Below are 27,954 nucleotides of genomic sequence, written 5' to 3' on the forward strand. Positions count from 1 at the left end.
GAAGGGAGGTCTCTTGCCTGATGTGAGAGAGGGTGAGGGGTTGTCAGAGTAAGAGAGGGGATGTATGAGTGTGTGAGTGCGTGTGTGTATTGTGTACGTGTACGTGTGATTATGCGTGCGTTGCGTGTGCGTGAGCATTGCGTGTGCGTGAGCGTTGCGTGTGTGAGTGCCTGCATTGCGTGTGTGAGTGCGTGCGCTGCGTGTGTATGCGTGTGTATTGTGTGGCGTGCGCCTTGCGTGTGAGTGCATTATGTGAGTGTGCGTATGCATGTGCGTGGCGTGTGCCTTGCGTGTATGTGTGTGTGCGTGCATGAGTGCGTGTGTGTGTGCCCGCGTGTGAGTGCGTGTATGTGTGTGTGCGTGCATGAGTGCGTGTGTGTGTGCGTGCATGAGTGCGTGTATGTGTGTGTGCGTGCATGAGTGCGTGTGTGTGTGCGTGCATGAGTGCGTGTATGTGTGCGTGCATGAGTGCGTGTGTACGTGCGAGTGTGCATGCGCGTGCGTTGCGTGTGCATTGCGTGTGTGTGCGTGTGGCCATGGGTGCGGGTCACACTGCCACTCTCTTCTTCCCATACAGGGATCGCCTCTCTCACAATGATGTGATCGGCACCACCTACCTGTGCATGTCAAAGATCTCCGCCCCGGGAGGAGAGATCGAAGGTAAGTAAGCTCTTGGAACTTTCCCAATCAATAGCATTGATCGAAAGATACAGCAGGGAACAGGCCCTTCGGCCCACCGAGTCCATCGATCACCCGTTCACACTAGTTCTATGTTATCCCACCTTCATTTCCACTCCTTACACTGTAGGGACAATTTACAGACAACCAATTAACCTACAGTTAGTTGAGCTACTGCCTCAAAGTGCCAGTGACTCCGGTTCGATCCTGACCTCGGGTGCTGGAGTCTGTACACTCTCCCTGTGACTGCGTGGGTTTCCTCCGGGCACTCCGGTTGACTCCCACATCCCAAAGACGTGTGGGTTTGGAGGTTCAGTTTAGAGCTTAGAGACAAAGCATTAGAACAGACCCTTCGGCCCCCCCGAGTCCAGGCTGACCATCGATCGCCCGTTCATACTGGTTCTGTGTTATATATATCCCACTTTACACTCTGGAGGCAATTTACACAGGGCCAATTAACTTACAATCCCGCACATCTTTGGGAAGTGGGAGGAAACCGGAGCACCTGGAGGAATAAAATTGATAGGGTGAATGCACAGTATTTTACCCATAGTAGGTGAATCGAGGTCAAAGACACAAGTTTGAGGGGCGAATAATGTAATAAGGACCTGAGGGCCAACTTTTTCACACAGGGGATGGTGGGTTTATGGAACGAGCTACTGGAGGAGGAAGTTGGGGCGGGTAATATTACAACATTAAAAAGACATTTGGCCAGATAAATGGACTAGAAACCATTTGCATACAGACAGCACCCATGGTCGGGATGGAACCTGGGTCTCTGGTGCTGGGAGGCAGCAGCTCTACCCGCTGTGCCACAGCGCCGCCCTCGGCTTTCAAAGGTTCACCGTGGGCACCAGACGGGGTGGAATACAATCTGCTGCCAGGCATCGCTGACCAGTCGAATGAAATAATGATCGCTGCTGTTCCAACAGGTTCCTGCTGTTACTAACGTTCCTGCTCCCTGGACTGATCCTACTCCCAGCTACAGAGTGAATACGGGGATCTGTCCCGGGGACCTGCTGTTGGTGGGATTAGATAGAATATGAGTGTAGAGCGTAGAGTGTAGAGTGTAAAGTGTAGAGTGTAGAGTGTAGAGTGTAGAGTGTAGAGTGTAGAGTGTAGTGTGTAGAGTGTAGAGTGTAGAGTGTAGTGTGTAGAGTGTAGAGTGTAGAGTGTAGAGTGTAGAGTAGTGTAGAGTAGAGGTTAGAGTGTAGAGTGTAGAGTGTAGAGTAGTGTAGAGGGTAGAGTGTAGAGGGTAGAGTGTAGAGTGTAGAGTAGAGGGTAGAGTGTAGAGGGTAGAGTGTAGAGTGTAGTGTAGAGTGTAGAGTGTAGAGTGTAGTGTAGAGTGTAGAGTGTAAAGTGTAGAGCGTAGAGTGTAGTGTAGAGTGTAGAGTGTAGAGTGTAGAGTGTAGTGTAGAGTGTAGAGTGTAGTGTAGTGTAGTGTGTAGTGTAGTGTAGAGTGTAGTGTAGAGTGTAGTGTAGAGTGTAGAGTGTAGTGTAGAGTGTAGAGTGTAGTGTGTAGAGTGTAGTGTAGAGTGTAGAGTGTAGAGTGTAGAGTGTAGAGTGTAGTGTAGAGTGTAGAGTGTAGAGTGTAGAGTGTAGAGTGTAGAGCGTAGAGTGTAGTGTAGAGTGTAGAGTGTAGAGTGTAGAGTGTAGAGTGTAGAGTGTAGAGTGTAGTGTAGAGTGTAGAGTGTAGTGTAGAGCGTAGAGTGTAGTGTAGAGTGTAGAGTGTAGAGTGTAGAGTGTAGAGTGTAGAGCGTAGAGTGTAGTGTAGAGTGTAGAGTGTAGAGTGTAGAGTGTAGAGCGTAGAGTGTAGTGTAGAGCGTAGAGTGTAGAGTGTAGAGTGTAGAGTGTAGTGTAGAGTGTAGTGTAGAGTGTAGAGTGTAGAGTGTAGTGTAGAGTGTAGTGTAGAGTGTAGAGTGTAGAGTGTAGTGTAGAGTGTAGTGTAGAGTGTAGTGTAGAGCGTAGTGTAGAGTGTAGAGCGTAGTGTAGAGTGTAGAGTGTAGAGCGTAGAGCGTAGAGTGTAGAGTGTAGTGTAGAGCGTAGTGTAGAGTGTAGAGTGTAGAGCGTAGAGCGTAGAGTGTAGAGTGTAGTGTAGAGTGTAGAGTGTAGTGTAGAGTGTAGAGTGTAGAGCGTAGAGCGTAGAGCGTAGAGTGTAGAGCGTAGAGTGTAGAGTGTAGAGTGTAGAGTGTAGAGTGTAGAGTGTAGTGTAGAGTGTAGAGTGTAGAGTGTAGAGTGTAGTGTAGAGTGTAGAGTGTAGAGTGTAGTGTAGAGTGTAGTGTAGAGTGTAGAGTGTAGAGTGTAGAGTGTAGAGTGTAGAGTGTAGTGTAGAGAGTAGAGTGTAGAGTGTAGAACAGAACATATAGAACATAGAACATATAGAGCATAGAACGGAATATAAACCATTAACCATAGAACATAGAATATACAACAATACTGCACTGGAACAGGCCCTTCGGCCCACAATGTCTGTGCTGAACATGATGCCAATTTAATCTAATCTCCTCTGCCTGCATATAACCCATATCCCTCCATTCCCCACATATCCATGCGCCTATTCAGAAGCCTTCTAAACACCAAGGGATGTTAATACATAGAACAGGCCCTTCAGCCCACAATGTCTGTGCTGAACCTGAGGCCAGGTTAAACTCTTATTTGCCTGCATGTACCCCTCCATTCCCTGCTTATCCAGGAGTCCATCTGAAAGCTCCCTAAACACCAAGAGATGTTCAAACATCGAACAGCTCGCCCCTCATCCTCCGGCGCTCCAAGGAATGGAGTCCTAGCCTGCCCAACCGCTCCCTGCAGCTCAGGCCCTCGAGTCCCCGCACCTGGACTCGGTGCGGGACTCGAAATGTTTCGGTTATTTGCGATTGGTTTCGAGGCGATTACTCTCGATCTGACGTGCTGTTTAAGAAAGAACTGCAGATGCTGGAAAAATCGAATGCTGGAGAAACTCAGCGGGTGAGGCAGCGTCTATGGAGCGAAGGAATAGGTGACGTTTCGGGTCGAGACCCTTCTTCAGACTGATGTGGGGGTGACGGGAAGAAGAAAGGAAGAGGCAGAGACAGTGGGCTGTGGGGGAGCTGGGCAGGGGAGGGGAAAGGAGGGGGGAGAAAGCAAGGACTACCTGAAATTGGGGAATTCAATGTTCATATCGCTGGGGTGTAAATTCATATTTCGCTTGGGCAGTTTACACCCCAGCGGTATGAACATTGACCTCCAATTTCAGGTAGTCCCTGCTTCCTCCTGCCATCCCCTCCCCTTCCCAGCTCCCCCACAGCCCACTGTCTCCGCATCTTCCTTTCTTCTTCCCACCCCCCCCACCCCCCACACATCAGTCTGAAGAAGGGTCTCGATCCGAAACGTTGCCTATTCCTTTGCTCCATAGATGCTGCCTCACCCGCTGAGTTTCTCCAGCATTTTGTTTCTCTAACTGTTGATCTGACGAAGCTTCATCCCCCCCCCCCCCCCCCCCCCCCCCCTCGCTTCCTCGCTCCCCCTCTCTCTCTCTCTATATCATGTTCCCATCCTGATGTTACCCCTAATGGTCTCCATTTCTTTGTACCTCAGATATTGCCCCTGTGAAGCCTGAACCAACCAGCGGCTGTACGTTTTTTTTAGTTGACTGTACTGGACTGCTTGTGCTTGCTTTTTATTTTAGCATGGCTTGCCAAAGGTGCAACCAAGAGATGATTGAGTGAAGGCTTTGCTTTGATGCTCCCCTGCCCTTGGCACCTGTACCACAGGACGGAACCACAGAAGATGGCTCGCACTGAAGATGGACACAAAACGCTGGAGTAACTCAGCGGGACAGGCCAGCATCTCTGGAGAGAAGGAATCGGTCGGGTCTGAAGAAGTCCCGCTGAGTTACTCCAGCTTTATGCGTCTAATTTTCGGTGTAAACCAGCATCTGCAGTTCCTACCTCCACTGAGAGACAATGGTTGGGTTCATGGGCCAATGCTGAACCCCAGTGGTCGGAGCTGGAGTTGCAATTTCACCTTTGGTTAAAGGAAGATACACAGTATTGGAGTGACTCAGTTGGACGGGCAGCATCTCTGGAGAGAAGGAATGGGTGACGTTTCGGGTCGGGACAATCTGAAGAAGGGTCTCGACCCGAAACGTCACCCATTCCTTCTCTCCAGAGATGCTGCCTGTCCCGCTGAGTTACTCCAGCATTTTGTGTCTACCTTTGCCACCTGTACACCTTTGGCTTTGGCTGCTCTACCAATGCATGGCTGACTAGACTCCCACCACCAAATGAATAACCTCCCTTCTCTTCCACTTTCCAACTGGGTCACTGCAAGGTTCACCTGTCCACATTTTGCCCATATCCCTCTCAAACTATGCATAGAAACATAGAAACATAGAAAATAGTGCAGGAGGAGGCCATTCGGCTCTTCGAGCCAGCACCGCCATTTATTGTAATCATGGCTGATCGTCCCCAATCAATAACCCGTGCCTGCCTTCTCCCCATATCCCTTGACTCCACTAGCCCCTAGAGCTCTATCTAACTCTCTCTTAAATCCATCCAATGATTTGGCCTCCACTGCCCTCTGTGGCAGGGAATTCCACAAATTCACAACTCTGGAGAGAAGGAATTGGTGACGTTTCGGGTTGGGATAATCTGAAGAAGGGAGCCGACCCGAAAAGTCACCCATTCCTTCTATCCAGAGATGCTGCCTGTCCCGCTGAGTTACTCTTTCTATTCCAACCATGTACCTGTCTAAATGTGTCTTAAATGTTGCCTCAACTACCTCCTCTGGCAGTCATTGAGTGATACAGTGTGAAAACAGGCCCTTTGGCCCAACTTGCCCACACCGGCCAACATGTCCCAATACACTAGTTCTTCCTGTCCATGTTTGGCCCATATCCCTCTAGACCTGTCCTATCCATGTACCAGTTTAAATGTCTCTTAAACGTTGCGATAGTCCCAGCCTCAACTACCTCCTTCAGCAGCTCATTCCATACACCCACCACCCTTAATATGAAAAAGTTACCCTTCAGGTCCCTATTAAATCCTTCCCCCCTCACGTTGAACCTAGGTCCTCTGGTTCCTGGAGAAACAAGGAACTGCAGAAGCTTGTTAATGCACAAAAGGATGCAAAGTGCTGGAGTAACTCAGCGGGACAGGCAGCATCTCTGGAGAACAAAGATAGGTGACGTTTCGGGTCGAGACTCTCCTTGAGTCTGAAGAAAGGTTTCGACCTGAAATGTCACCTATTCCTTCTCTCTGACCCGCTGGGTTACTCCAGCATTTTGTGTCTTTCTTCAGTTTACACCAGCATCTGCAGTTCCTTCCTACACCTGCTTTTTCTAACGTTGACATTGTGCCATCAGAGCCACCAGGTTCATGATGAAATTCAGGGCAGTTAGACAATCGACAATCGACAATAGGTGCAGGAGTAGGCCATACGGCACAACGAGCCAGCAGCGCCATTCAATGTGATCATGGCTGGTGATCCACAATCAGTACCCCGTTCCTGCCTTCTTCCCATATCCGCTGATTCCGCATTCTTTAAGAACTCCATCTAACTCTCTTTTGAAAGAATCCAGAAAATTGGCCTCCACTGCCTTCTGAGGCAGAGAATTCCACAGATTCAGTTTCTAGGTGAAAAAGTGTTTCCTCGTCTCCGTTCTAAATGGCTCACCCATTATTCTTAAACTGTGGCCCCTGGTTCTGGACTCCCCTAACATTGGGAACATGTTTCCTGCCTCTAGTGTGTCCAATACCTTAATAATCTTACATTGTTCAATAAGATCACCTCTCATCCTTCTAAATTCCAGTGTGTACAAGCCCAGTCGCTCAATTCTCTCAACATATGACAGTCCCGCCATCCCGGGAATTAACCTGGTGAACCTAAGCTGCACTCCCTCAATAGCAAGAATGTCCTTCCTCAAATTTGGAGCTCAAATTAGCCTGGTGAACCCACTCTCTGCGTTCACCTTCACCAGATCAGAGCGGGGGTGAGTTCAGAGCATGGACCACTTTGGCTGGATATAACACAAAGCTCCCACCAACCTCACACCATCGCCACAGGCTCCAGTTTCCGACTGTATTGCGGGCACAACTTCTCTCCTCCTGGCTGAATGGTGTTCTGCTCTTGGTGATGGCACTGGGAAAGGTGTTTGGGGTCTAGCCGTGGGCTTTGCCATCGGAGACGGTGTTGGGGAAAGGGCATTTGGTGTTTGGGGTCAGCTCGCGGAGTTGTCGAGGAGATGACCTTGGGGCTTGTGGGCAGGTGACGGTGATGGGGGTGTTGCGTTTTGGGGGCGATGGATGGGATTGGGTTTGTGGTGCTGAGGTTGGATGTGACGACATGGATAGAGACGGGGATGGGTCTCTGGTTGCATGGAGGGGTCACTGATAGTGCAGGATGGAACAGGAGATGATGGATTAAACGAAAGATAGACGCAAAATGCTGGAGTAACTCAGCGGGATGGGCAGCATCCCTGGAGTCGAGACCCGTCTTCAGGCTGGGGTTCAGGTTATGGACTGGGTTGAAATAACAGGGGTGATAGATAGTGATGCCTTGGTGTTTGGGATAGACAAAAAACAATAGGTGCAGGAGTTGGCCATTCGGCCCTTCAAGCCAGCACCGCCATTCAATGTGATCATGGCTGATCATCCCCAATCAGTACCCCGTTCCTGCCTTCTCCCCATATCCCCTGACTCCGCTATCTTCAAGAGCCCTATCTAGCTCTCTCTTGAAGCTCAGTTGAAGGGCTTGGGTCTGGAAGTTGGTACTTGGTCGGAGAGCTGGGTGGGGATGCGTTTATGGATGGGCACAAAATGCTGGAGTAACTCAGCGGGCCAGGCAGCATCTCTGGAGAGAAGGAATAGGTGATGTTTTGGGCCGAGACTGAGAATCAGGGGAGGGGGACACGAGAGATAAAAAAGAGTTGAAAGAACAAATGAATGATAGGTATGCAATTGGACAAATCAAAGCCAGCAAGGATAGATGGAGCCCACACCATTGGGGGCATGGATGGGGATGGCAATTAGTGTTTGGAGGGATCGGTCGACAACTATCTGCAGGACTTGGATGATGTCGGACAGTCTATTGACTGTCTTTTGACGGGGATCTTATTGAAACATATAAGATTATTAAGGGTTTGGACACACTGGAGGCAGGAAACATGTTCCCGATGTTGGAGGAGTCCAGAACCAGGGGCCACAGTTTAAGAGCCATTTAGAACGGAGATAAGGAAACACTTTTTCACACAGAGAGTTGTGAGTGTGTGGAATTCTCTGCCTCAGAGGGCGGTGGAGGCAGGTTCTCTGGATACTTTCAAGAGAGAGCTAGATAGGGCTCTTAAAGATAGCGGAGTCAGGGGATATGGGGAGAAGGCAGGAACGGGGCACTGATTGTGGATGATCAGCCATGATCACATTGAATGGCGGTGCTGGCTCGAAGGGCCGAATGGCCTACTCCTGCACCTATTGTCTATTGTCTATTGTCTTTGGGATTGATTTGGGTGAGATTTGGAATGGTTGACTGGGCGGAATTGGGATGTTGGGATGCGAGTGCGATTGAGACAGTTTGGCGGTTTTGATGGGACTGACAGGGGGGAAGTTAGGCGGGAATAAGACATTGGGCCGGGAATGTGACTGGGAAAAGGTGGTGGGATCGAAGTGTTGGGATGGGTCTGAGACCAGGGAAGCTTGGTGGGATCACGACATTGGAATTTGAAATTTGAATTTGAAATAATTTAATTGCCACACAACCAAGGTCGGTGGTATTTGGGTTGTGAATGTGAATGTGACTGGGAAAAAATGTTGAGGGTTGAGGCGCGTTGATGGGAATGAGACTGGGATTGTTTGATGGGATTGAGATGTTTTGACGAGAATGCTCTGGGAGAAATTGGTGGGATTAGGAGCTTGGGATTGGGAATGTGATTGAGACCATTTGATGGGGTGAAATGTTTGGATTGGGTTGTGGTTGGGAACAATTGATGGGATTGGGATTAGTGTCGGGTTAGGATTGGGAGAAATGCAGGGGGTGTGGATGGTTATTTTTGTGATGCAACCTAACGCCTTCCTCTGCGTCTCTCCGTGTTCCTGCTCCATCCCGATGGCAGTCGATGACGGTCTCGGATACCTGCCCACCTTCGGGCCCTGCTTCGTCAACCTGTACGGCAGCCCACGAGAGTTCACGGGATTCCCCGACCCCTATGTGGACATGAACCTCGGGAAGGTAGGCATCACGCTGACCTCCTCACTCTTCTGAATGATCAGCCGTGATCACATTGAATGGCGGTGCTGGCTCGAAGGGCCGAATGGCCTACTCCTGCACCTATTGCCCAGTGTCGATTGTAAGATAGACACAAAATGCTGGAGTAACTCAGCGGGACAGGAAGCTTCTCTGGAGAGAAGGAATGGGTGACTAAACCTACCTGATCTCCCGATGGCTCAGCACTTCAACTCCCCCTCCCATTCCCACACTGACCTTTCTGTCCTGGGCCTCCTCCATTGCCACAGTGAGGCCCAGCGCAAGTTGGAAGAACAGCACCTCATAGCTCAATAAGATCCCCTCTAATCCTTCTAAATTCCAGAGCATACAAGCCCAGCCCGCTCCATTCTCTCAGCATATGACAGTCCCGCCATCCCGGGAATTAACCTGGTGAACCTACACTGCAAGAATGTCCTTCCTCAAATTTAGGGACCAGAAATGCACACAATACTCCAGGTGTGGTCTCACTAGGGCCCCGTACAACTGCAGAAGGACCTCTTTGCTCCTATACTCAACTCCTCTTGTTATGAAGGCCAACATGCCATTCGCTTTCTTCATTGCAATCCTGTCCACCTTTCACTGTTTGTTTTACCTGCCTGGTTTGTTGCTCTCTCCAGGGTGAGACAATGGCCTATCGAGGAAGGATCCTGGTGGAACTGAGCACCAAGCTGGTGGATCGGGCCGAGCAGAAGATCGAGGAGATCCCCTCGGACGAACTGCTGAGGTTGGAGGTAATTTTCTGGAGGTGTAGGCTTTGGGAGCTAGTCACGTCTCACAGAAACCTAACACCAGGCCGACACGGTGGCGCAGCGGTAGAGTTGCTGCCTCGCAGCGCCAGGGGACCCGGGTTCCATCCTGGCTGCAGGTGCTGTCTGTACGGAGTTTGCACGTTCTCCCCGTGGGTTTTCTCCGGGTTCTCCGGTTGCCTCCCACAATTGTTAAGGGCTTGGACACGCTAGGGGCAAGAAACATGTTCCCGATGTTGGGTGAGTCCAGAACCAGGGGCCACACAGTTTAAGATTAAGGAGTAAGCCATTTATAACTGAGACGAGGAAACACTTTACCTCACAGAGAGTGGTGAGTCTGTGGAATTCTCTGACTCAGAGGGCGGTGGAGGCAGGTTCTCTGGATACTTTCAAGAGAGAGCTACATAGGGCTCTTAAAAATAGCGGAGTCAGGGGATATGGTGAGAAGGCAGGAATGGGGTACTGATTGGGGATGATCAGCCATGATCACATTGAATGGCGGTGCTGGCTCGAAGGGCCGAATGGCCTACTCCTGCACCTATTGTCTATTGTCTATTGTCACAATCCAAAGACGTACAGGTTTGTAGGTTAATTGGCTTGGTAGAAATGTAAAATTATCCACTAGTGTTAGTGAGCGGGGATCGCTGGTCAGCGCAGACTCGGTGGGCCGAAGGGCCTGCTTCCACGCTGTATCTCTGAACTAGACTAAATACTTGAAGCATGAAGATACTCCCCAAAATGTTGTGAAGCAGACAAAATGGACACCCACTGGCCTGTGAGCATCAATAAAAGTGTTTAGCCAAAAGAGTTTCCTCAGGATGTTACTTGGGGTTGCAGGCTTGAGTTATGGGACAGGTTGGACAGGCTGAGACCTTTTTCTTTGGAGCGTAGGAGGCTGGGGGGTGACCTTATTGGGGTGTACAAGATCATGAGGGGCACGGATAAAGTGAACCCTCACAATCTTTCCCCCAGGGTATAACCATATAATAGTAAGATTAAACGAGAACTTACCAGTTTGAAGTTTGATCTTTATTTTGTGAGGAGTAACGTTGAGGGAATACGTGAAGAACCCCGCCAGGACGCATGCGTGTCAATCTTCAAAGCAGCGGTGTGAAATCACAGATAACAGTAAATGAACTGAACATAGTAAGATTAGAGAAATAGGATACCAGTTGAACTTTATGATCGAGGGTGGGCGTGGAGGGCACGTAATCCCTCAACGTTACTCCTCATAAAATAAAGATCAAACTTCAAACTGGTAAGTTCTCGTTTAATCTTACTATTTTACTTCGGAGTCACGTGAGTGACTACGTGAAGATTTTAAAGCTCTGTGATTTCATGCCGTGGAAACGAGTCCAGGCATCATACACAGCATCAGTGGGCCAATGATGAGTGAACATTAATATAGCATTCAGACATGACATAGATATAGACATGTTGATGCTATTGATGAACAATAGTAACCTCCCTCAACCTGGAGGAAGTATGAACCATACCTAACATAGAGTTGGCAAATACCCCCGATCTGGCAATGGGTTTATTCTGAATATTTGTACAGATTAATAGTTTGACCATCCTGCAGCCGCTAGGATGTGGTCCATAACCCTGCTGCTGAGGTATAGCGGTCCTGGTGGAGTGAGACTCAATTTCAATGTACACGCCTGTATATGCCAGACCCATTTAACCCTCTGGAGAAGGTTCGTAGTGATTCCTTCTAACGATATGTAACTAACAATATTGCTAGTCAGAGTCTATGAGGCTCTTAGGGACCTTGACATACTGGTGTAGATGCGTGATCACACGCAGCCCAAGGTCCATGGGATATGCAACATCTAGTTTGATCTGTGTCCCTGTCTACTCTGCTTGACTAATCATAAACAAAACATGCCCGCGATATGATCATTCTATCCAGTGTAGCAATGACTGGACCCGTAGCGCTGTACTCAGCACCATGGTGTAACCACTGGTACGTGAGACCAAGGACAGGGATGTTGCTGGTGCCTATCGGCGAAGTGACGTAGCACAATGTTAACAACCCATATCTCTGCGTCCCTAGGCCTAGGAGGTATTTAGTTGACGATACCCTTCATAATTTAGACGTCAGAGGGTGAGACCGGACAGAGTGGTTTATATACTCCGCAGCCAAATGATGAGGAGGTACTTCAGGCACAGTAAATGGAATTTTATCTTGATGTTATAATCCCATAAAACTGAATTCCAATGTGTCAGTCATCCTTGCCGAGTTAAACGTAAAGAAGAATAAACAATACTTCCCATCTCCTATTCGGTTTGCTGCTATTTGGTGCTATTCCTGCAATCTGTAGTGAGTACTCCTAATGCTTATGGTTAGACAACCCGAGCCACAGGAAACGGTCTCTCAGAGTCTGTAAGTCTATGTATTGATTAATCATGCAGAGGATGGTTTCAACATCACAACTGAACCAACATCTTTTTTTATCCGGATATAACCATGTAAGGTTTTATGCTCATTCCCCACATCAGCGGGAATCATGTGTATATAACCCAGGCAGGAACTATGAAACCCGGAAGCGGGAATCTTGCTGAATTTTGCAAGACCCGTCTATTGAGGCCAAATGGAGGAAGACATAAAGAACATTCCTCCCTTGTGTAGCGAGAATGCACCCTTTCGCCACTAATATGCCTTGTATTTTTTGTACCTGTTGATTGAACCTGGATGCAAGCATCTCAATCGTTAATGTTCCATTGATCCACAATGTTATTAAATGCTTTGTGAGAACACATTCATTCTGTGTTGTCATTGAATTTGCATGATAATACACCAGTGCTAAATGCGGTTAGGTAAAACTATCACCGGATACTTTGATTTGATTGTACCTTTGTGATTAACATATACCACCACCAAAGTGTATCACCTTGGACTTGTGCTTGCAGGTTATGCATATCCACATGCCCTTTAATGCACAGAATGCACCTGGTGTCCATTGGCAGTTGATACCATAACTGAACACTTGATAACTCATGCTAATCCCATCTGCCTCCGTAACTAGAGATGGTATTAGTAGATTTCCCATCTTTGGGCAATAGCATCAGTTTGGAAATGACTGAAGATTTACAGATGAGAGGTTTTTAGTGGAGCAACACTGAATACTGTTTGTCCATCATTGTGACTTTGTTAGTTTCAGCTGAGAATAGCAGAGGTCTAATCTTTTGTCTCAGAGCTGATCCCAGACAAATAAATGGTTTGATTGTATCCCAATAATCAATAGTTTCAGTTGGTATCAACTTAATTTGAATTTAACTGGACGGGTGAGAACCTCAATTTCTCAAATATAGCTATGTGGCTGATAAGGCTAATTTAGTAAAATACAGTATGTTCAATATCATCCAGATTGGCCATGCCACTTATTTGTTAGCTCTGTGCAGTCGAAGCACTGATTGTAGTGATTTGGTAATAATCTGGAAACTGAAGTTAGCCCATTTTGCAACGCTGCTGAGTGTATCATTGCCTCATCCAGTTAAATTTCAAATATCTTCTGTGAAAGGAAATGATCACAGGGAAGTTATTCAGAAATGTCTATACTGCACATGCGGGTTGAGGCTGTTGACATTGATCAGTCCACATCCCATATTGTGAGCCTGCCTTGAAAGGCAAACTCCACCATACCTGTTGTGCAGTATAAACTAATCTTATGTTATCCCAAACCAGTGTAAATATTCAAACCAGTTTAAATATTACCAACTTGTATCCGTGACGGGAGACGTCATCTAAGTGGCTCCATACCTTTATCCGAATGGGAGGATTTATGCAACCCGACCCAGGAGCTGCCTCAACCATGTGTGCATGATTTTGCACTTCTGCTCCTGGGAGGTAGAGGAGCTCGAGTACGGGTTTGGCGCATCTTCCAGGAAGGTCGTTCTGGGCTATGGCCTAAAAAAGACCTTTGTCCTGGTTGTACGGCCTTCAAGCTTTCACCAGCTTCAGTGCATCGTGGTTTGCTGGTGGGTGCGTAGGGGTGCTGCCGCCGGAGATGTGAGGTCTTGTGTGATGATGTGGCCTTCCTGAGCCCGATGGCCCTCGTCGAGCTCATGCTGCTGGTTGTGTTATTCCTGCACCCCCTGCACACTTGTGGTATCTTCAGCCCAAAAACCCCTGTCTTCAGAGTCAGCCCAGAAGTGACTCCTAATGCTCCCCTCTGTCGAGGGAGATGCATTATGCAGCCCTCAATAAGGTGCTGCCTTGGGCATCCTAGGACCCCATGGTGACTAGACTCCATATACCGGAGCATGTCACATTGGAGCATCTGCTCCATCAACCGCTCCATGCGGGATATGCGATCGCAGTGCTCCCGCCGGCGGTGAGTCTTCACAGCCCGACTTGTCCGAGTCTTCGGGCCTGTCCGACTTTGCTTGGCCTTCCCGTCAGTCTGAGGTGTCGATTCCGACTGTGCAGGTGCCAGGTCGGTGACTGATGATCGATTAGCGGTCCAGGTGTAGCCAACCGCGGCTGACTGCCCGCACTCCCGCGGTCCTCCGCAGTCAGTCTCCATTTGGACTTAGTCCATGGTTCCTTTCCTGTAACACATCCTCACAGAAATAGAACTTAAACAACCTGAGAGTAAAGAATTTACCTGCAGGTCCTGTTTTAAACCTTCTGCTGCGGGGGCAACGCTCCACCCCCCTTCGAGGTCATTGTATGCAGCCGGGGTTCCCTAGTAGTCGGGGCTTTCCCCCCCCCCCCGTGCTGGGTAGCCCCGCGGTTCCTGCAGCAGGGATATCCCCGCGGTCCCTGTGAAAGGGATAGCCGCGATATACATTGTCGGGTGGTATCCCCGCTGTATAGGTAAGAAGCCGCTGGCTCCAACGCCAACGGCCGGAGAGACGACTTCTCCGCCACCCGCTACCCATATTTCGTGGTCTTTCAAGCGGCTGTGTGTCGGGGTATCCCCGCTGTGTTTCCCAGGTACTGGTAATATGATGCTGCTGGCTCCAACGCCAGCGGCCCGAGAGGCGAATTCACCGCCGTCCGCTCCCGCATTCCACGGTCTTAAAAGCGGCTATATGTCGGGCGGTATCCACGATGTTTCCCCCCCCCAGGTGCCACCGGCACCAGGGTGAAGCTGCTGACTCCAACGCCAGCGGCCCGAGAGGCGAATTCACCGCCGCCCGCTACCGCATTCCGCGGCCTTTAATGCGGCTATATGTCGGGTATGCCCGAGGTCATGGGTCCTCCAGACTTCGCCCCGGGCTTTAACAGGACCTCTAGGTAGAGGTTCCTGTAGGAAGATAAAAACCTGGAAAAAGTTTTTAAAACTTACCTTCAGGTCTGACTGTGGCAGGAGAATCCCGTTCACCCTGCCAGTCCTACGCAATGCGTTAGACGATAAACACGCATGCGTCCTGGCGGGTTCTTCACGTAATCACTGACGTGACTTCGAAGTAAAATAACCATATAACAATTACAGCACGGACACAGGCCATCTTGGCCCTTCTAGTCCGTGCCGAAATCGTATTCCCCCCTAGTCCCATCTACCTGCACGCAGACCATAACCCTCCATTCCTTTCCCATCCATATACCCATCCAATTTATTTTTAAATGATAAAATCGAACCTGTCTCCACCACTTCCACTGGAAGCTCATTCCACACAGCTACCACTCTCTGAGTAAAGAAGTTCCCCCTCATGTTACCCCTAAACTTCTGTCCCTTAATTCTCAAGTCATGTCCCCTTGTTTGAATCTTCCCTACTCTCAATGGGAAAAGCTTATCCACGTCAACTCTGTCTATCCCTCTCATCATTTTAAAGACCTCTATCGAGTCCCCCCTTAACCTTCTGTGCTCCAAAGAATAAAGACCTAGGTAGAATAAAGGGTAGAGGGTTCCAAGACTAGAGGGCACAGGCTTAAGTTGAGAGGGGAGAGTGAAGACCTGAGCATGACATGGTTTTACCCCATGTTGCCTCACAACACGGAAGTAGGGGGTCTGGAGGTGTGTGGTTTCACACTTCTGTACGTCTTGGCAGATGGGAGAGGAAAGAAGAGGGAGTGGCCGGGGTGCGACTGGTCCTTGATGATGCTGCTGGCCTTGCCGAGGCAGCGTGAGGTGTAGATGGAGTCAATGGAAGGGAGGTTGGTTTGTGCGATGGTCTGGGCTGCGTCCACAATTCGCTGCAATTTCTTGCGGTCTTGGATGGAGCTGTTCCCAAACCGTGCTGTGATGCATCCCGATAAAATGCTCCCTGCGGCGCATCTGTAGAAGTTGGTGAGAGTTGTGGATGATACATGCCGAACTTCCTCAGCCTTCTAAGGAAGTAGAAATGTTGGTGTGCTTTCTTGGTCGTTGCTTCAACATGGCCGGGTCTCTGGCGCTGATGAGGCAGCAACTCTACCGCTGCGCCACCGTGCCGCCCATTTCTCTCTCTCGCCCCATTTGAACGTTGCACTAGAGGTTGCTGGTGATGTTGACACCAAGGGACATGTCCCCTACAACTCTCACCAACTTCTACAGATTCGCCGTGGAAATCCGCGTACCGATGCTCCACGGGTTTGGGTGGCCCGCCTGTGCTCCTGTGACTTGTGAACCGACGAGTTTGAAGCTATCTAAACGGTGTCCATTTGGGAGAAGGGGAAGTGCAACGGGATCTGGGGGTCCTTGTACATCAGTCTATGAATGTTAACATGCAGGTACAGCAGGCAGTGAAGAAAGTGAATGGCATGTTGGCCTTCATAACAAGAGGAGTTAGATATAGGAGCAAAGAGGTCTTTCTTGTATTGTATTGTATTGTATTCAAATTTATTGTCATTGTCTCAGTTAGAGACAACAAAATGAATTTCCCTTACAGGCAGTATCATAAAAATAAAAATAAATAAATAATAATAAATAATAAATAATAAAACATATTAAAAATAAAATGGAATTTAAAAAAAAGCACAAACAGTGAAAGTCCACGACACAACATAACACAGTGGCACCAAGGTGAGGAAGGCACCATAGTCCAGCCAGCCTCCCCTCCGTTCTTCCCAGATGTTCACTCGTGGTCGAGGCCTTCCTAGCACCCGCAGTCGCCGCCCTGGGTGGCCCGATGTTCAGGCCCTCACGCCGGGCTGGTGGAACGCCGACGCCGAACCCTGACGGTGAACATCCTCCTCAGCGGCCCGGACCTCCCGATCAGCCGCCTCCCGCAGCCGGAGTCCGCAGCTCCCGTGTCCGCAGGCCGAGCCGGGCAGAGTCGCAGGACCCCGCGCTGTCCAAACCGCAGCTCCATGATGTCGGTGCCGCAGGTCCAGCACTCGCCAGCCCCGCGATGTATCAGCGCTGTCCCGCCGCTGCTGGAGCTCTGGTCGATCCCGGCAGGAAAGGCCACGCCAATCCAGTAGGTAGGCCGGTGGGGGGGGGGGGGCGAGGACGCGACTCGAATAATAGTCGCGTCTTCACCAGGAAGCGGCTGAAGGACGGTATCCCCCGCACCGTACCCTCTTCCCCACATAAAAACACAAAAAAACACACTTTTACATAACTAAATAAACAAAAAAAACAAAAGATACCGTGCTGTAGGTGGAGGCTGCTGGCACCAGCGCCACCGTAAGTACAACACTTCTCCAGTTGTACAGGGCCCTAGTGAGACCACACTTGGAGTATTGTGTGCAGTTTTGTTCCTCCAATTTGAGGAAGGACATTCTTGCTATTGAGGGAGTGCAGCGTAGGTTCGCAAGGTTAATTCCCGGGATGGCGGGACTGTCATTTGCTGAGAGAATGGAGCGGCTGGGCTTGTACGCTCTGGAGTTTAGAAGGATGAGAGGGTTTCTTATTGAAACATATAAGATTATTAAGGGTTTGGACACGCTAGAGGCAGGAAACATGTTCCCGATGTTGGGGGAGTCCAGAACCAGGGGCCACAGTTTAAGAATAAGGGGTAAGCCATTTAGAACGGAGGCTTTTTCTCACAGAGAGTGGTGAGTTTGTGGAATTCTCTGCCTCAGAGGGCGGTGGAGGCAGGTTCTCTGGATGTTTTCAAGAGAGAGTTAGATAGGGCTCTTAAAAATAGCGGAGTCAGGGGATATGGGGAGAAGGCAGGAACGGGGTACTGATTGGGGATGATCAGCCATGATCACATTGAATGGCGGTGCTGGCTCGAAGGGCCGAATGGCCTACTCCTGCACCTATTGTCTATTGTCTATTAACCCTCCCTGCTCTCCGCTCCCTTGCAGAAACACCTGCGCCGTCGCAAGTTCCACCTATGCGCCGTCTTCTACTCGGCCTCCATGCTGCAGGAAGTGGGCGACGCCATCCAGTTCGAGGTCAGCATCGGTAACTACGGCAACAAGTTCGATGCCACCTGCCTCCCCCTGGCCTCCACAACCCAGTACAGCAGGGCTGTGTTTGACGGTATGCATGGAACTCCTGTACACTGCTATGTAATGCGTAGGGCAGAGTGGATCTAGGCTCTTATTTATTTTGCTTGGGCAGCTGACAGCCCAGTGGTATGAATATTGATTTCTCTCAATAGACAATAGATAATAGACAATAGATTCCACAGACTCACAACTCTCTGTGAGAAAAAGTGTTTCCTCATCTCCGTTCTAAATAGCTTACCCCTTATTACGGCGGTCGGTGAGGGCGCTGCAAGCCGGCGCCCTGTCAGCAGCGTGTCCGTTTTTTTACTACTTTTTTTGTTTTTTTTGTGTGTTTTAATGTATGCTTTTAATGTTTCTCTGTGTGTCTTGTGTGGGGGTTGGTGTGGGGGGGTAAGGGGGAAACCGTTAGGTCACCCCCCCTCCGTGGTCTAACAGCAAGGATCGGCGCGACCTTTCCCGGAGACGCGACTGGGGCTTCAGCGGCGGGCGCAGCGTGGACTCTCGGCGTGGAGCGGGCGAGCCCTCGCTGGGGCTCGCTGGAGGGGAGCGCTCCGTTTCGCTGCACCGGGGCAGTCGGCATCCTGAAGCCGCGGTCTGCAGAGCTCCAGCTGGCGCGGCGTCTACAGCCCGGGATCTCACGTTGGGGACCCGGGGGGGGGGAAGAAGAAGCTTCCACCACCGGCCCACGGCCAACTTCTACCGCGGGTGCGGTGGCGACTTACCATCGCCGGGGATCCCTGGAGGGGAGCTTCGTCTGTCGGCCCTGCAGTCTGCGGTGCTTCTGGCTGCGGCACCAACTTTAAATCTTCGACCGCCGGCCTGCGGCCTACACCAGCCTGAAGCCGCGGTCTCCGGTGGGGAAGAGCCGATTCTGGACTTACCTTGACTTTTACCTTGTCCTTTTACCATCTGGACGCCCGCAGCGACGGCTGCGGAAGGTTGAGGTCCCGACCACGGGAGAAAATGGAGGAGGACTGGCCAATTTCTGTGCCTTCCACCACAGTGATGAATGCTGTGGTGGATGTTTGTGTTAAATTTTTATCGTGTATTGTGTGTTCTTTTTCATTGTACCGCTGCTGGCAAATTCATTTCACTTGCACTTTATGTGCAATGTGACGAATAAAACCGATTGTTGTTGTTGTTGTTGATTACATAGAAACATATACAATAGGTGCAGGAGGAGGCCATTCGGCCCTTCGAGCCAGCACCACCATTCAATGTGATCATGGCTGATCGTCCCCTATCAATAACCCATGCCTGCCTTCTCCCCATATCCCTTGACTCCACTAGCCCCTAGAGCTCTATCTAACTCTCTCTTAAATCCATCCAGTGATTTGGCCTCCACTGCCCTCTGTGGCAGGGAATTTCACAAATTCACTGGGTGGAAAAAAAAATTCTCACCTCAGTCTTAAATGACCTCCCCTTTATTCTAAGACTGTGGCCGATGGTTCTGGACTCACCTCACATCGGGAACATTTTTCCTGCATCTAGCTTGTCCAGTACTTTTATAATTTTATATGTTTCTATAAGAACACCCCTCATCCTTCTAAACTCCAGTGAATACAAGCCTAGTCTTTTCAATCTTTCCTCATTAGACAGTCCCGCCATCCCAGGGATTATTCTTAAACTGTGGCCCCTAGTTCTGGACTTCCCCAACATCAGGACCATGTTTCCTGCCTTTAGCGTGTCCAAACCCTTAACAATCATATATGTTTCAATAAGATACCCTCTCATCCTTCTAAACTCCAGAGTGTACAAGCCCAGCCGCTCCTTTCTCCCAGCATATGACAGCCCGGCCATCCCGGAAATTAACCTGGTGAACCTACGCTGCACTCCCTCAATAGCAAGAATGTCCTTCCTCAAATTAGGGGACCAAAACTGCACACAATACTCCAGGTGTGGTCTCATTAGGGCTCTGTACAACTGCAGAAGGACGTCTTTGCTTCTATACTCAACTCCTCTTCTTATAAAGGCCAACATGCCATTCGCTTTCTTCACTGCTGTGCCTGCATGGTTACTTTCATAGACTGATGAACAAGGACCCCCAGATACCGTTAATACAGAAGTTAGAGATATCAAGATACTTACCACTTTGTTGAAAGCTGCTCAAGCGAAATACGAGGAGCTGTATCTTCAGCCTGATGGGAGAGGAGAGGAGAAGGGATGATTGGGTAGATGTGGAGGGAGGTGGGGGTGGGAGGGAGGGAAGGAGGAATGGATGGATGGTTGGAGAGAGAGATGGAGGGATGGAGGTAGGGAATGATGAACAATAGTCAATAGACAATAGAAAATAGGTGCAGGAGTAGGCCATTCGGCCCTTCGAGCCTGCACCGCCATTCAAGGCGATCATGGCTGATCATTCCCAATCAATACCCTGTTCCTGCCTTCTCCCCATATCCCCTGACTCCGCTATCTTTAAGAGCCCTATCTAGCTCTCTATTGAAAGCATCCAGAGAACTGGCTTCCACCGCCCTCTGAGGCAGAGAATTCCACAGACTCACCACTCTCTGTGAGAAAAAGTGTTTCCTCGTCTCCATTCTAAATGGCTTACCACTTATTCTTAAACTGTGGCCCCTGGTTCTGGACTCCCCCAACATCAGGAACATGTTTCCTGCCTCTAGCGTGTCCAAATCCTTAACAATCTTATATGTTTCAATGAGATCTCCTCTCATCCTTCTAATGGAGGGATGGGACGGATGGATGGAGGGATGGAGGGAGGAAGAGGATCATGTTTGTGCAGCAGGAACCCTCACTGATTGTTCTAGAACCTTCTCAGGGGGAGCTGGAGGGAGAGAGGGAGGGAGAGAGGGTGGGAGAGAAGGAGGGAGGGAACAGTTCGGGTCCAGTGATCACAATACCATTAGTTTCAATATAATTATGGAGAGGGTCAGAACTGGACCTAGGGTTGAGATTTTTGATTGGAGAAAGGCTAACTTTGAGGAGATGCGAAAGGATTTAAAAGGAGTGAATTGGGACATTTTGTTTGATGGGAAAGATGTGGAAGAGAAATGGAGGACATTTAAAGATGACATTTTAAGAGTACAAAATCTTTATGTCCCTGTTCGGTTGAAAGGAAATAGTAAAAAGTGGAAAGAGCCATGGTTTTCAAGGGAAATTGGACACTTGGTTCGGATAAAGAGAGAGATCTACAATAATTATAGGCAGCATGGAGTAAATGAGGTGCTTGAGGAGTATAAAGAATGTAAAAAGAATCTTAAGAAAGAAATTAGAAAAGCTAAAAGAAGATATGAGGTTGCTTTGGCAAGTAAGATGAAAGTAAATCCAAAGGGTTTCTACAGCTATATTAATAGCAAAAGGATAACGAGGGATAAAATTGGTCCATTAGAGAGTCAGAGTGGACAGCTATCTGCAGAGCCAAAAGAGATGAGGGAGATATTGAACAATTTCTTTTCTTCGGTATTCACCAAGGAGAAGGATATTGAATTATGTGAGGTAAGGGAAACAAGTAGAGTAGCTATGGAAACTATGAGATTCAAAGAAGAGGAAGTACTGACACTTTTGAAAAATATAAAAGTGGATAAGTCTCCAGGTCCTGACAGGATATTCCATAGGACATTGAGGGAAGTTAGTGTAGAAATAGCAGGGGCTATGACAGAAATATTTCAATTGTCATTAGAAATGGGAATAGTGCCGGAGGATTGGCGTACTGCGCATGTTGTTCCATTGTTTAAAAAGGGTTCTAAGAGTAAACCTAGCAATTATAGACCTGTTAGTTTGACGTCAGTGGTGGGCAAATTAATGGAAAGGATACTTAGAGATAATATATATAAGCATCTGGATAAACAGGGTCTGATTAGGAACAGTCAACATGGATTTGTGCCTGGAAGGTCATGTTTGACTAATCTTCTTGAATTTTTTGAAGAGGTTACTCTGGAAATTGATGAGGGTAAAGCAGTGGATCTTGTCTATATGGACTTCAGTAAGGCCTTTGACAAGGTTCCTCATGGGAGGTTGGTTAAGAAGGTTCAATTGTTGGGTATAAATGCAGGAGTAGCAAGATGGATTCGACAGTGGCTGAATGGGAGATGCCAGAGAGTAATGGTGGATGGCTGTTTGTCAGGTTGGAGGCCGGTGACTAGTGGGGTGCCACAGGGATCTGTGTTGGGTCCACTGTTTTTTGTCATGTACATCAGTGATCTGGATGATGGTGTGGTAAATTGGATTAGTAAGTATGCAGATGATACTAAGAGGTGGTGTTGTGGATGATGAAGTAGATTTCCAAAGTCTACAGAGAGATTTAGGCCATTTGGAAGAGTGGAGTGAAAGATGACAGATGGAGTTTAATGCTGATAAGTGTGAGGTGCTACATCTTGGCAGGACAAATCAAAATAGGACGTACATGGTAAATGGTAGTGAATTGAGGAATGCAGTTGAACAGAGGGATCTAAAAATAACTGTGCACAGTTCCCTGAAGGTGGAATCTCATGTAGATAGGGTGGTAAAGAAAGCTTTATCTGGCCTTTATAAATCAGAGCATTGATTATAGAAGTTGGGATGTAATGTTAAATGTGTACAAGGCATTGGTGAGGCCAATTCTGGCGTATAGGTGTACAATTTTGGTCGCCTAATTATAGGAAGGATGTCAACAAAATAGAGAGAGTACAGAGGAGATTTACTAGAATGTTCAAGAAGGAACTGCAGATGCTGGAAGATCGAAGGTACACAAAAATGCTGGAGAAACTCAGCGGGTGCAGCAGCATCTATGGAGCGAAGGAAATAGGCGACGTTTCGGGCCAAAACCCTTCTTCAGACTGATGGGGGGTGGGGGGGAGAAGGAAGGAAAAAGGGAGGAGGAGGAGCCCGAGGGCTGGGGGATGGGAGGAGACAGCTCGAGGGTTAAGGAAGGGGAGGCGACAGCAAGGGCTAGCAAAATTGGGAGAATTCAACGTTCATGCCATCCGGACGCAAACAACCCAGACGGAATATGAGGTGCTGTTCCTCCAATTTCCGGTGTTGCTCACTCTGGCAATGGAGGAGACCCAGGACAGAGAGGTCGGATTGGGAATGGGAGGGGGAGTTGAAGTGCTGAGCCACCGGGAGTTCAGGCAGGTTATTGCGGACTGAGTGGAGGTGTTCGGCGAAACGATCGCCCAACCTCCGCATAGTCTCCCCGATGTAAATCAGCTGACATCTAGAGCAGCGGATGCAGTAGATGAGGTTGGAGGAGATACAGGTGAACCTTTGTCGCACCTGGAACGACTGCTTGGGTCCTTGAATGGAGTCGAGGGGGAGGTGAAGCGACAGGTGTTGCATTTCTTGCGGTTGCAACGGAAAGTGCCCGGGGAGGGGGTGGTACGGGAGGGAAGGGAAGAATTGACAAGGGAGTTGCAGAGGGAGCGGTCTTTGCGGAAGGCAGACATAGGGGGAGATGGTAAGATGTGGCGAGTGGTGGGGTCACGTTGGAGATGGCGGAAATGGCGGAGGATTACTGTGTTGTATTTGCCGGCTGGTGGGGTAAAAGGTGAGGACTAGGGGGACTCTGCCCTTGTTGCGAGTGCGGGGATGGGGAGAGAGAGCGGGGTATGGATGAGACCCTGGTGCGAGCCTCATCTATGGTGGCGGAGGGGAATCCCCGTTCCTTGAAGAACGAGGACATTTCCGATGCCCTGGTATGGAATGTCTCATCCTGGGCGTAGATGCGGCGTAGGCGGAGGAATTGGGAGTAGGGGATGGAGTCTTTACAGGGGGCAGGGTGGGAAGACGTGTAGTCCAGATAGCCATGTGAGTCAGTTAGTTTTTAGTGTATGTCGGTCAGAAGTCTGTCCCCTGCGATGGAGATGGTGAGGTCAAGGAATGGTAGGGAAGTGTCGGAAATGGTCCAGGTGTATTGGAGTGCCGGATGGAAGTTGGTGGTGAAGTGGATGAAGTCAGTCAAGGATTGTTCAACTAGAATGTTGCCTGGGTTTCAGCAACTAAGTTACAGAGAAAGGTTGAACAAGTTAGGTCTTTATTCTTTGGAGCGCAGAAGGTTAAGGGGGGACTTGATAAGGTCTTTAAAATGATGAGAGGGATAGACAGAGTTGACGTGGATAAGCTTTTCCCACTGAGAGTAGGGAAGATTCAAACAAGAGGACATGACTTGAGAATTAAGGGACAGAAGTTTAGGGGTAACATGAGGGGGAACTTCTTTACTCAGAGAGTGGTAGCTGTGTGGAATGAGCATCCAGTGGAAGTGGTGGAGGCAGGTTCGATTTTATCATTTAAAAATAAATTGGATAGGTATATGGACGGGAAAGGAATGGAGGGTTATGGTCTGAGTGCAGGTAGATGGGACTAGGGGAGAATAAGTGTTCGGCACGGACTAGAAGGGCCGAGATGGCCTGTTTCCGTGCTGTAATTGTTATATGGTTATATGGAGAGAGGGAGGGAGGGAGGGAGAGAGGGAGGGAGAGAAGGAGGGAGGGAGAGAGGGAGGGAGAGAAGGAGTGAGTGAGGGAGGGAGGGGGGGAGGGAGAGAGGGAGAGAGAGAGGAGGGAGAGAGGGAGAGGGAGGGAGGGAGAGAGGGGGGGAGAGGGAGGGGGAGGGAGAGAAAGAGGGAGGGAGGGAGGGAGAGAGGGATGGAAAGAGAGAGGGGGGAAGAGCTTCGAATTTGTGCAGCGGGGACCCTCACTGATTGTTCTGGAACCTTCCCAGGCTGCCACTACTACTACCTGCCGTGGGCTAACGTCAAGCCAGTGGTGGTGTTGTCATCCTACTGGGAGGACATTAGCTACAGGATCGACGCATTGAATATACTGCTCCTCGCTGTGGACAGACTGGTGAGTGTGGCCCCCTCCTCCCGCGCTGTATAGATGCCCAGGGAAAATACCAAGCCATACCAGACCATGCCATACAACTTTATTTGTCCCAGGACAAACTTCTGCACCTTTTGCCCGAGGGGAGAAGAGGGTGGCCGGGGGTTAGACTGGTCCTTGATGATGCTGCTGGCCTTGCTGAGGCAGCGTGAGGTGTAGATGGAGTCGATGGACTCCCCCTCTGTGATTCCTCCTGCTATTCTCCTCTACGACCATGATCTGGCCCAGCATCTGTGGAGAACATGGATAGGTGGCGTTTCACAGTGCTGGAATAACTCAGCAGGTCAGGCAGCATCTGTGGAGAACATGGATAGGTGACGTTTCACAAAGTGCTGGAGTAACTCAGCGGGTCAGGCAGCATCTGTGGAGAACAAGGATAGAAACATAGAAACATAGAAACATAGAAAATAGGTGCAGGAGTAGGCCATTCGGCCCTTCGAGCCTGCACCGCCATTCAATATGATCATGGCTGATCATCCAACAGTATCCTGTACCTGCCTTCTCTCCATACCCCCTGATCCCTTTAGCCACAAGGGCCACATCTAACTCCCCCTTAAATATAGCCAATGAACTGGCCTCAACTACCTTCTGCGGGAGAGAATTCCAGATATTCACCACTCTCTGTGTGAAAAAAGTTTTCCTCATCTCGGTCCTAAACGATTTCCCCTTTATCCTTAAACTGTGACCCCTTGTTCTGGACTTCCCCAACATCGGGAACAATCTTCCTGCATCTAGCCTGTCCAACCCCTTAAGAATTTTGTAAGTTTCTATAAGATCCCCCCTCAATCTTCTAAATTCTAGCAAGTACAAACCGACCGATATGTGACGTTTCTCAGAGTGCTGGAGTAACTCAGCGGGTCAGGCAGCATCTGTGGAGAACATGGATAGGTGACGTTTCACAGAGTGCTGGAGTAACTCAGCGGGTCAGGCAGCATCTCTGGAGAACATGGAGATACAACAGACAATAGGAAATAGGTGCAGGAGTAGGCCATTCAGACCTTCGAGCCAGCACCGCCATTCAATGTGATCATGGTTGATCATCCACAATCAGTACCCCGTTTCTGCCTTCTCCCCATATCCCCTGACTTCACTATCTTTAAGAGCTCTATCATGCTCTCTCTTGAAAGTATCCAGAGAACCGGTCTCCACTGCCCTCTGAGGCAGAGAATTTCACAGACTCACAACTCTCTGTGTGAAATATTTTTTCCTCTTCTCCGTTCTAAATGGCTTACCCCTTATTCTTAAACTGTGGCCCCTGGTTCTGGACTCCCCCAACATCGGGAACATGTTTCCTGCCTCTGGCGTGTCCAAACCATTAATAATCTTATATGTTTCAATGAGATGCCCTCTCATCCTAAACTCCAGAGTGTACAAGCCCAGACGCTCCATTCTCTCAGCATATGACAGTCCCGCCATCCCGGGAATTAACCTGGTGAACCTACGCTGCACTCCCTCAATAGCAAAAATGTCCTTCCTCAAATTAGGGGACCAAAACTGCACACAGTACTCCAGGTGTGGTCTCACTAGGGCCCTGTACAACTGCAGAAGGACCTCTTTGCTCCTATACTCAACTCCTCTTGTTATGAATGCCAACATGCCATTCACTTTCTTCACTGCCTGCTGTACCTGCATGCTTACTTTCATAGACTGATGAACAAGGATCCCCCAGATCCCGTTGTGCTTCCCCTTTTCCCAACTTGACGTAATTTAGATAATAATCTGCCTTCCTGTTTTTGCTACCAAAGTGGATAACCTCACATTTAACCACATTAAACTGCTTCTGCCATGCATCTGCCCACTCACCCAACCTGTCCAAGTCACTCTGCATCCTCACTCGCGTGTGCGTGTGTTTGTGCATGCGTGTGAATGACGTGCCGTGCGGAGTCCCGAGGTGGTCAAGCCAGCACCCCCATTCAATGTGATCATGGCTGATCATCCCCAATCAGTACCCCGTTCCTGCCTTCTCCCCGTATCCCCTGACTCCGCTATTTTAAAGAGCCCTATCTAGCTCTCTCTTGAAAGTATCCAGAGAACCGGCCTCCACCGCCCTCTGAGGCAGAGAATTCCACAGACTCACCACTCTCTGTGTGAAAAAGTGTTTCCTCATCTCTGTTCTAAATGGCTTACCCCTCATTCTTAAACTGTGGCCCCTGGTTCTGGACCCCCAACATCGGGAACATGTTTCCTGCCTCTAGCTTGTCCAAACCCTTAATAATCTTATATGTTTCAATAAGATGCCCTCTCATCCTTCTAAACTCCAGAGTGTACAAGCCCAGCTGGTCCATTCTCTCAGCATATGACAGTCCCGCCATCCCGGGAATTAACCTGGTGAATCTACGCTGCACTCCCTCAATAGCAAGCATAAGATAGATGAAATTAAAGTGACAAGTGGAAAGGATTGGGGATGTGCAAAGATTGGGGGGTGAGGTGGAGTGGGCGGGGGGGGGGGGGGGGGGGGGGGGGGGTGGGGGGGGGGGGGGGGTGGGGGGGGGGGGTGGGGGAGTCAGTCTCAGTCTACCCCACAACAGAAGGGGGAGGTTTTACAGTTTGATAGCCGCAGGGAAGAAGGGTCTCCTGTGGCGTTGTGTGCTGCATCTTGCATCCCTGCAGAGTGGAGCATATGTAGTTCTCAGACAATAGACAACAGGTGCAGGAGTTGGCCATTCAGCCCTTCCACCCAGCACCGACTAAATGCAGGCTAATGGGACTAGTGTAGCTGGGACATTGTTAGCCGGCGTGGCCAAGTTGGCCTGTTCCCACACTGTATCACTATGACTCCCTGATGTTCTCCAGAGATGCTGCCTAATCCGTTGAGTTACTGCAGTACTTTACCCAGTTTGCGCTTCAGATTCAGATTCAGATTCAGATTCAGATTCAACTTTATTGTCATTGTCAGTGTACAGTACAGAGACAATGAAATGCAGTTAGTATCTCCCTGGAAGAGCGACATAGAATATGAGCAATAAATAAATCTATTTACATGCATACAGTCATAGTGCTTTACCTGGTGGGAGGAGTGTCCGGGGGGGGGGGGGTGATTGGCAGTCACCGAGGTACAGTATTGAGCAATGTAACAGCCGCAGGGAAGAAGCTGTTCCTGGACCTGCTGGTCCGGCAACGGAGATACCTGTAGCACCTCCCCCGGATG

At 49.3% G+C, this 27,954-nt stretch overlaps 1 protein-coding gene across 1 annotated transcript in view; it reads left to right on the forward strand.

Annotated features, from left to right (window-relative positions):
• The window catches only part of LOC116987271 (dysferlin-like), a 168,503-nt gene that overhangs the window by 111,117 nt on the left and 29,432 nt on the right, over window positions 1–27,954 (forward strand). Inside the window, exons 16-21 of the mRNA XM_033043200.1 lie at window positions 578–660; window positions 4,252–4,287; window positions 8,762–8,877; window positions 9,531–9,644; window positions 17,845–18,022; window positions 24,646–24,770. Of these exons, the coding sequence (XP_032899091.1) occupies window positions 578–660; window positions 4,252–4,287; window positions 8,762–8,877; window positions 9,531–9,644; window positions 17,845–18,022; window positions 24,646–24,770 (652 nt within the window). The remainder of the gene's footprint in view (window positions 1–577; window positions 661–4,251; window positions 4,288–8,761; window positions 8,878–9,530; window positions 9,645–17,844; window positions 18,023–24,645; window positions 24,771–27,954) is intronic.

The sequence above is a fragment of the Amblyraja radiata genome, chromosome 1 (assembly GCF_010909765.2).
Source record: "Amblyraja radiata isolate CabotCenter1 chromosome 1, sAmbRad1.1.pri, whole genome shotgun sequence".
NCBI lineage: Eukaryota > Metazoa > Chordata > Chondrichthyes > Rajiformes > Rajidae > Amblyraja > Amblyraja radiata.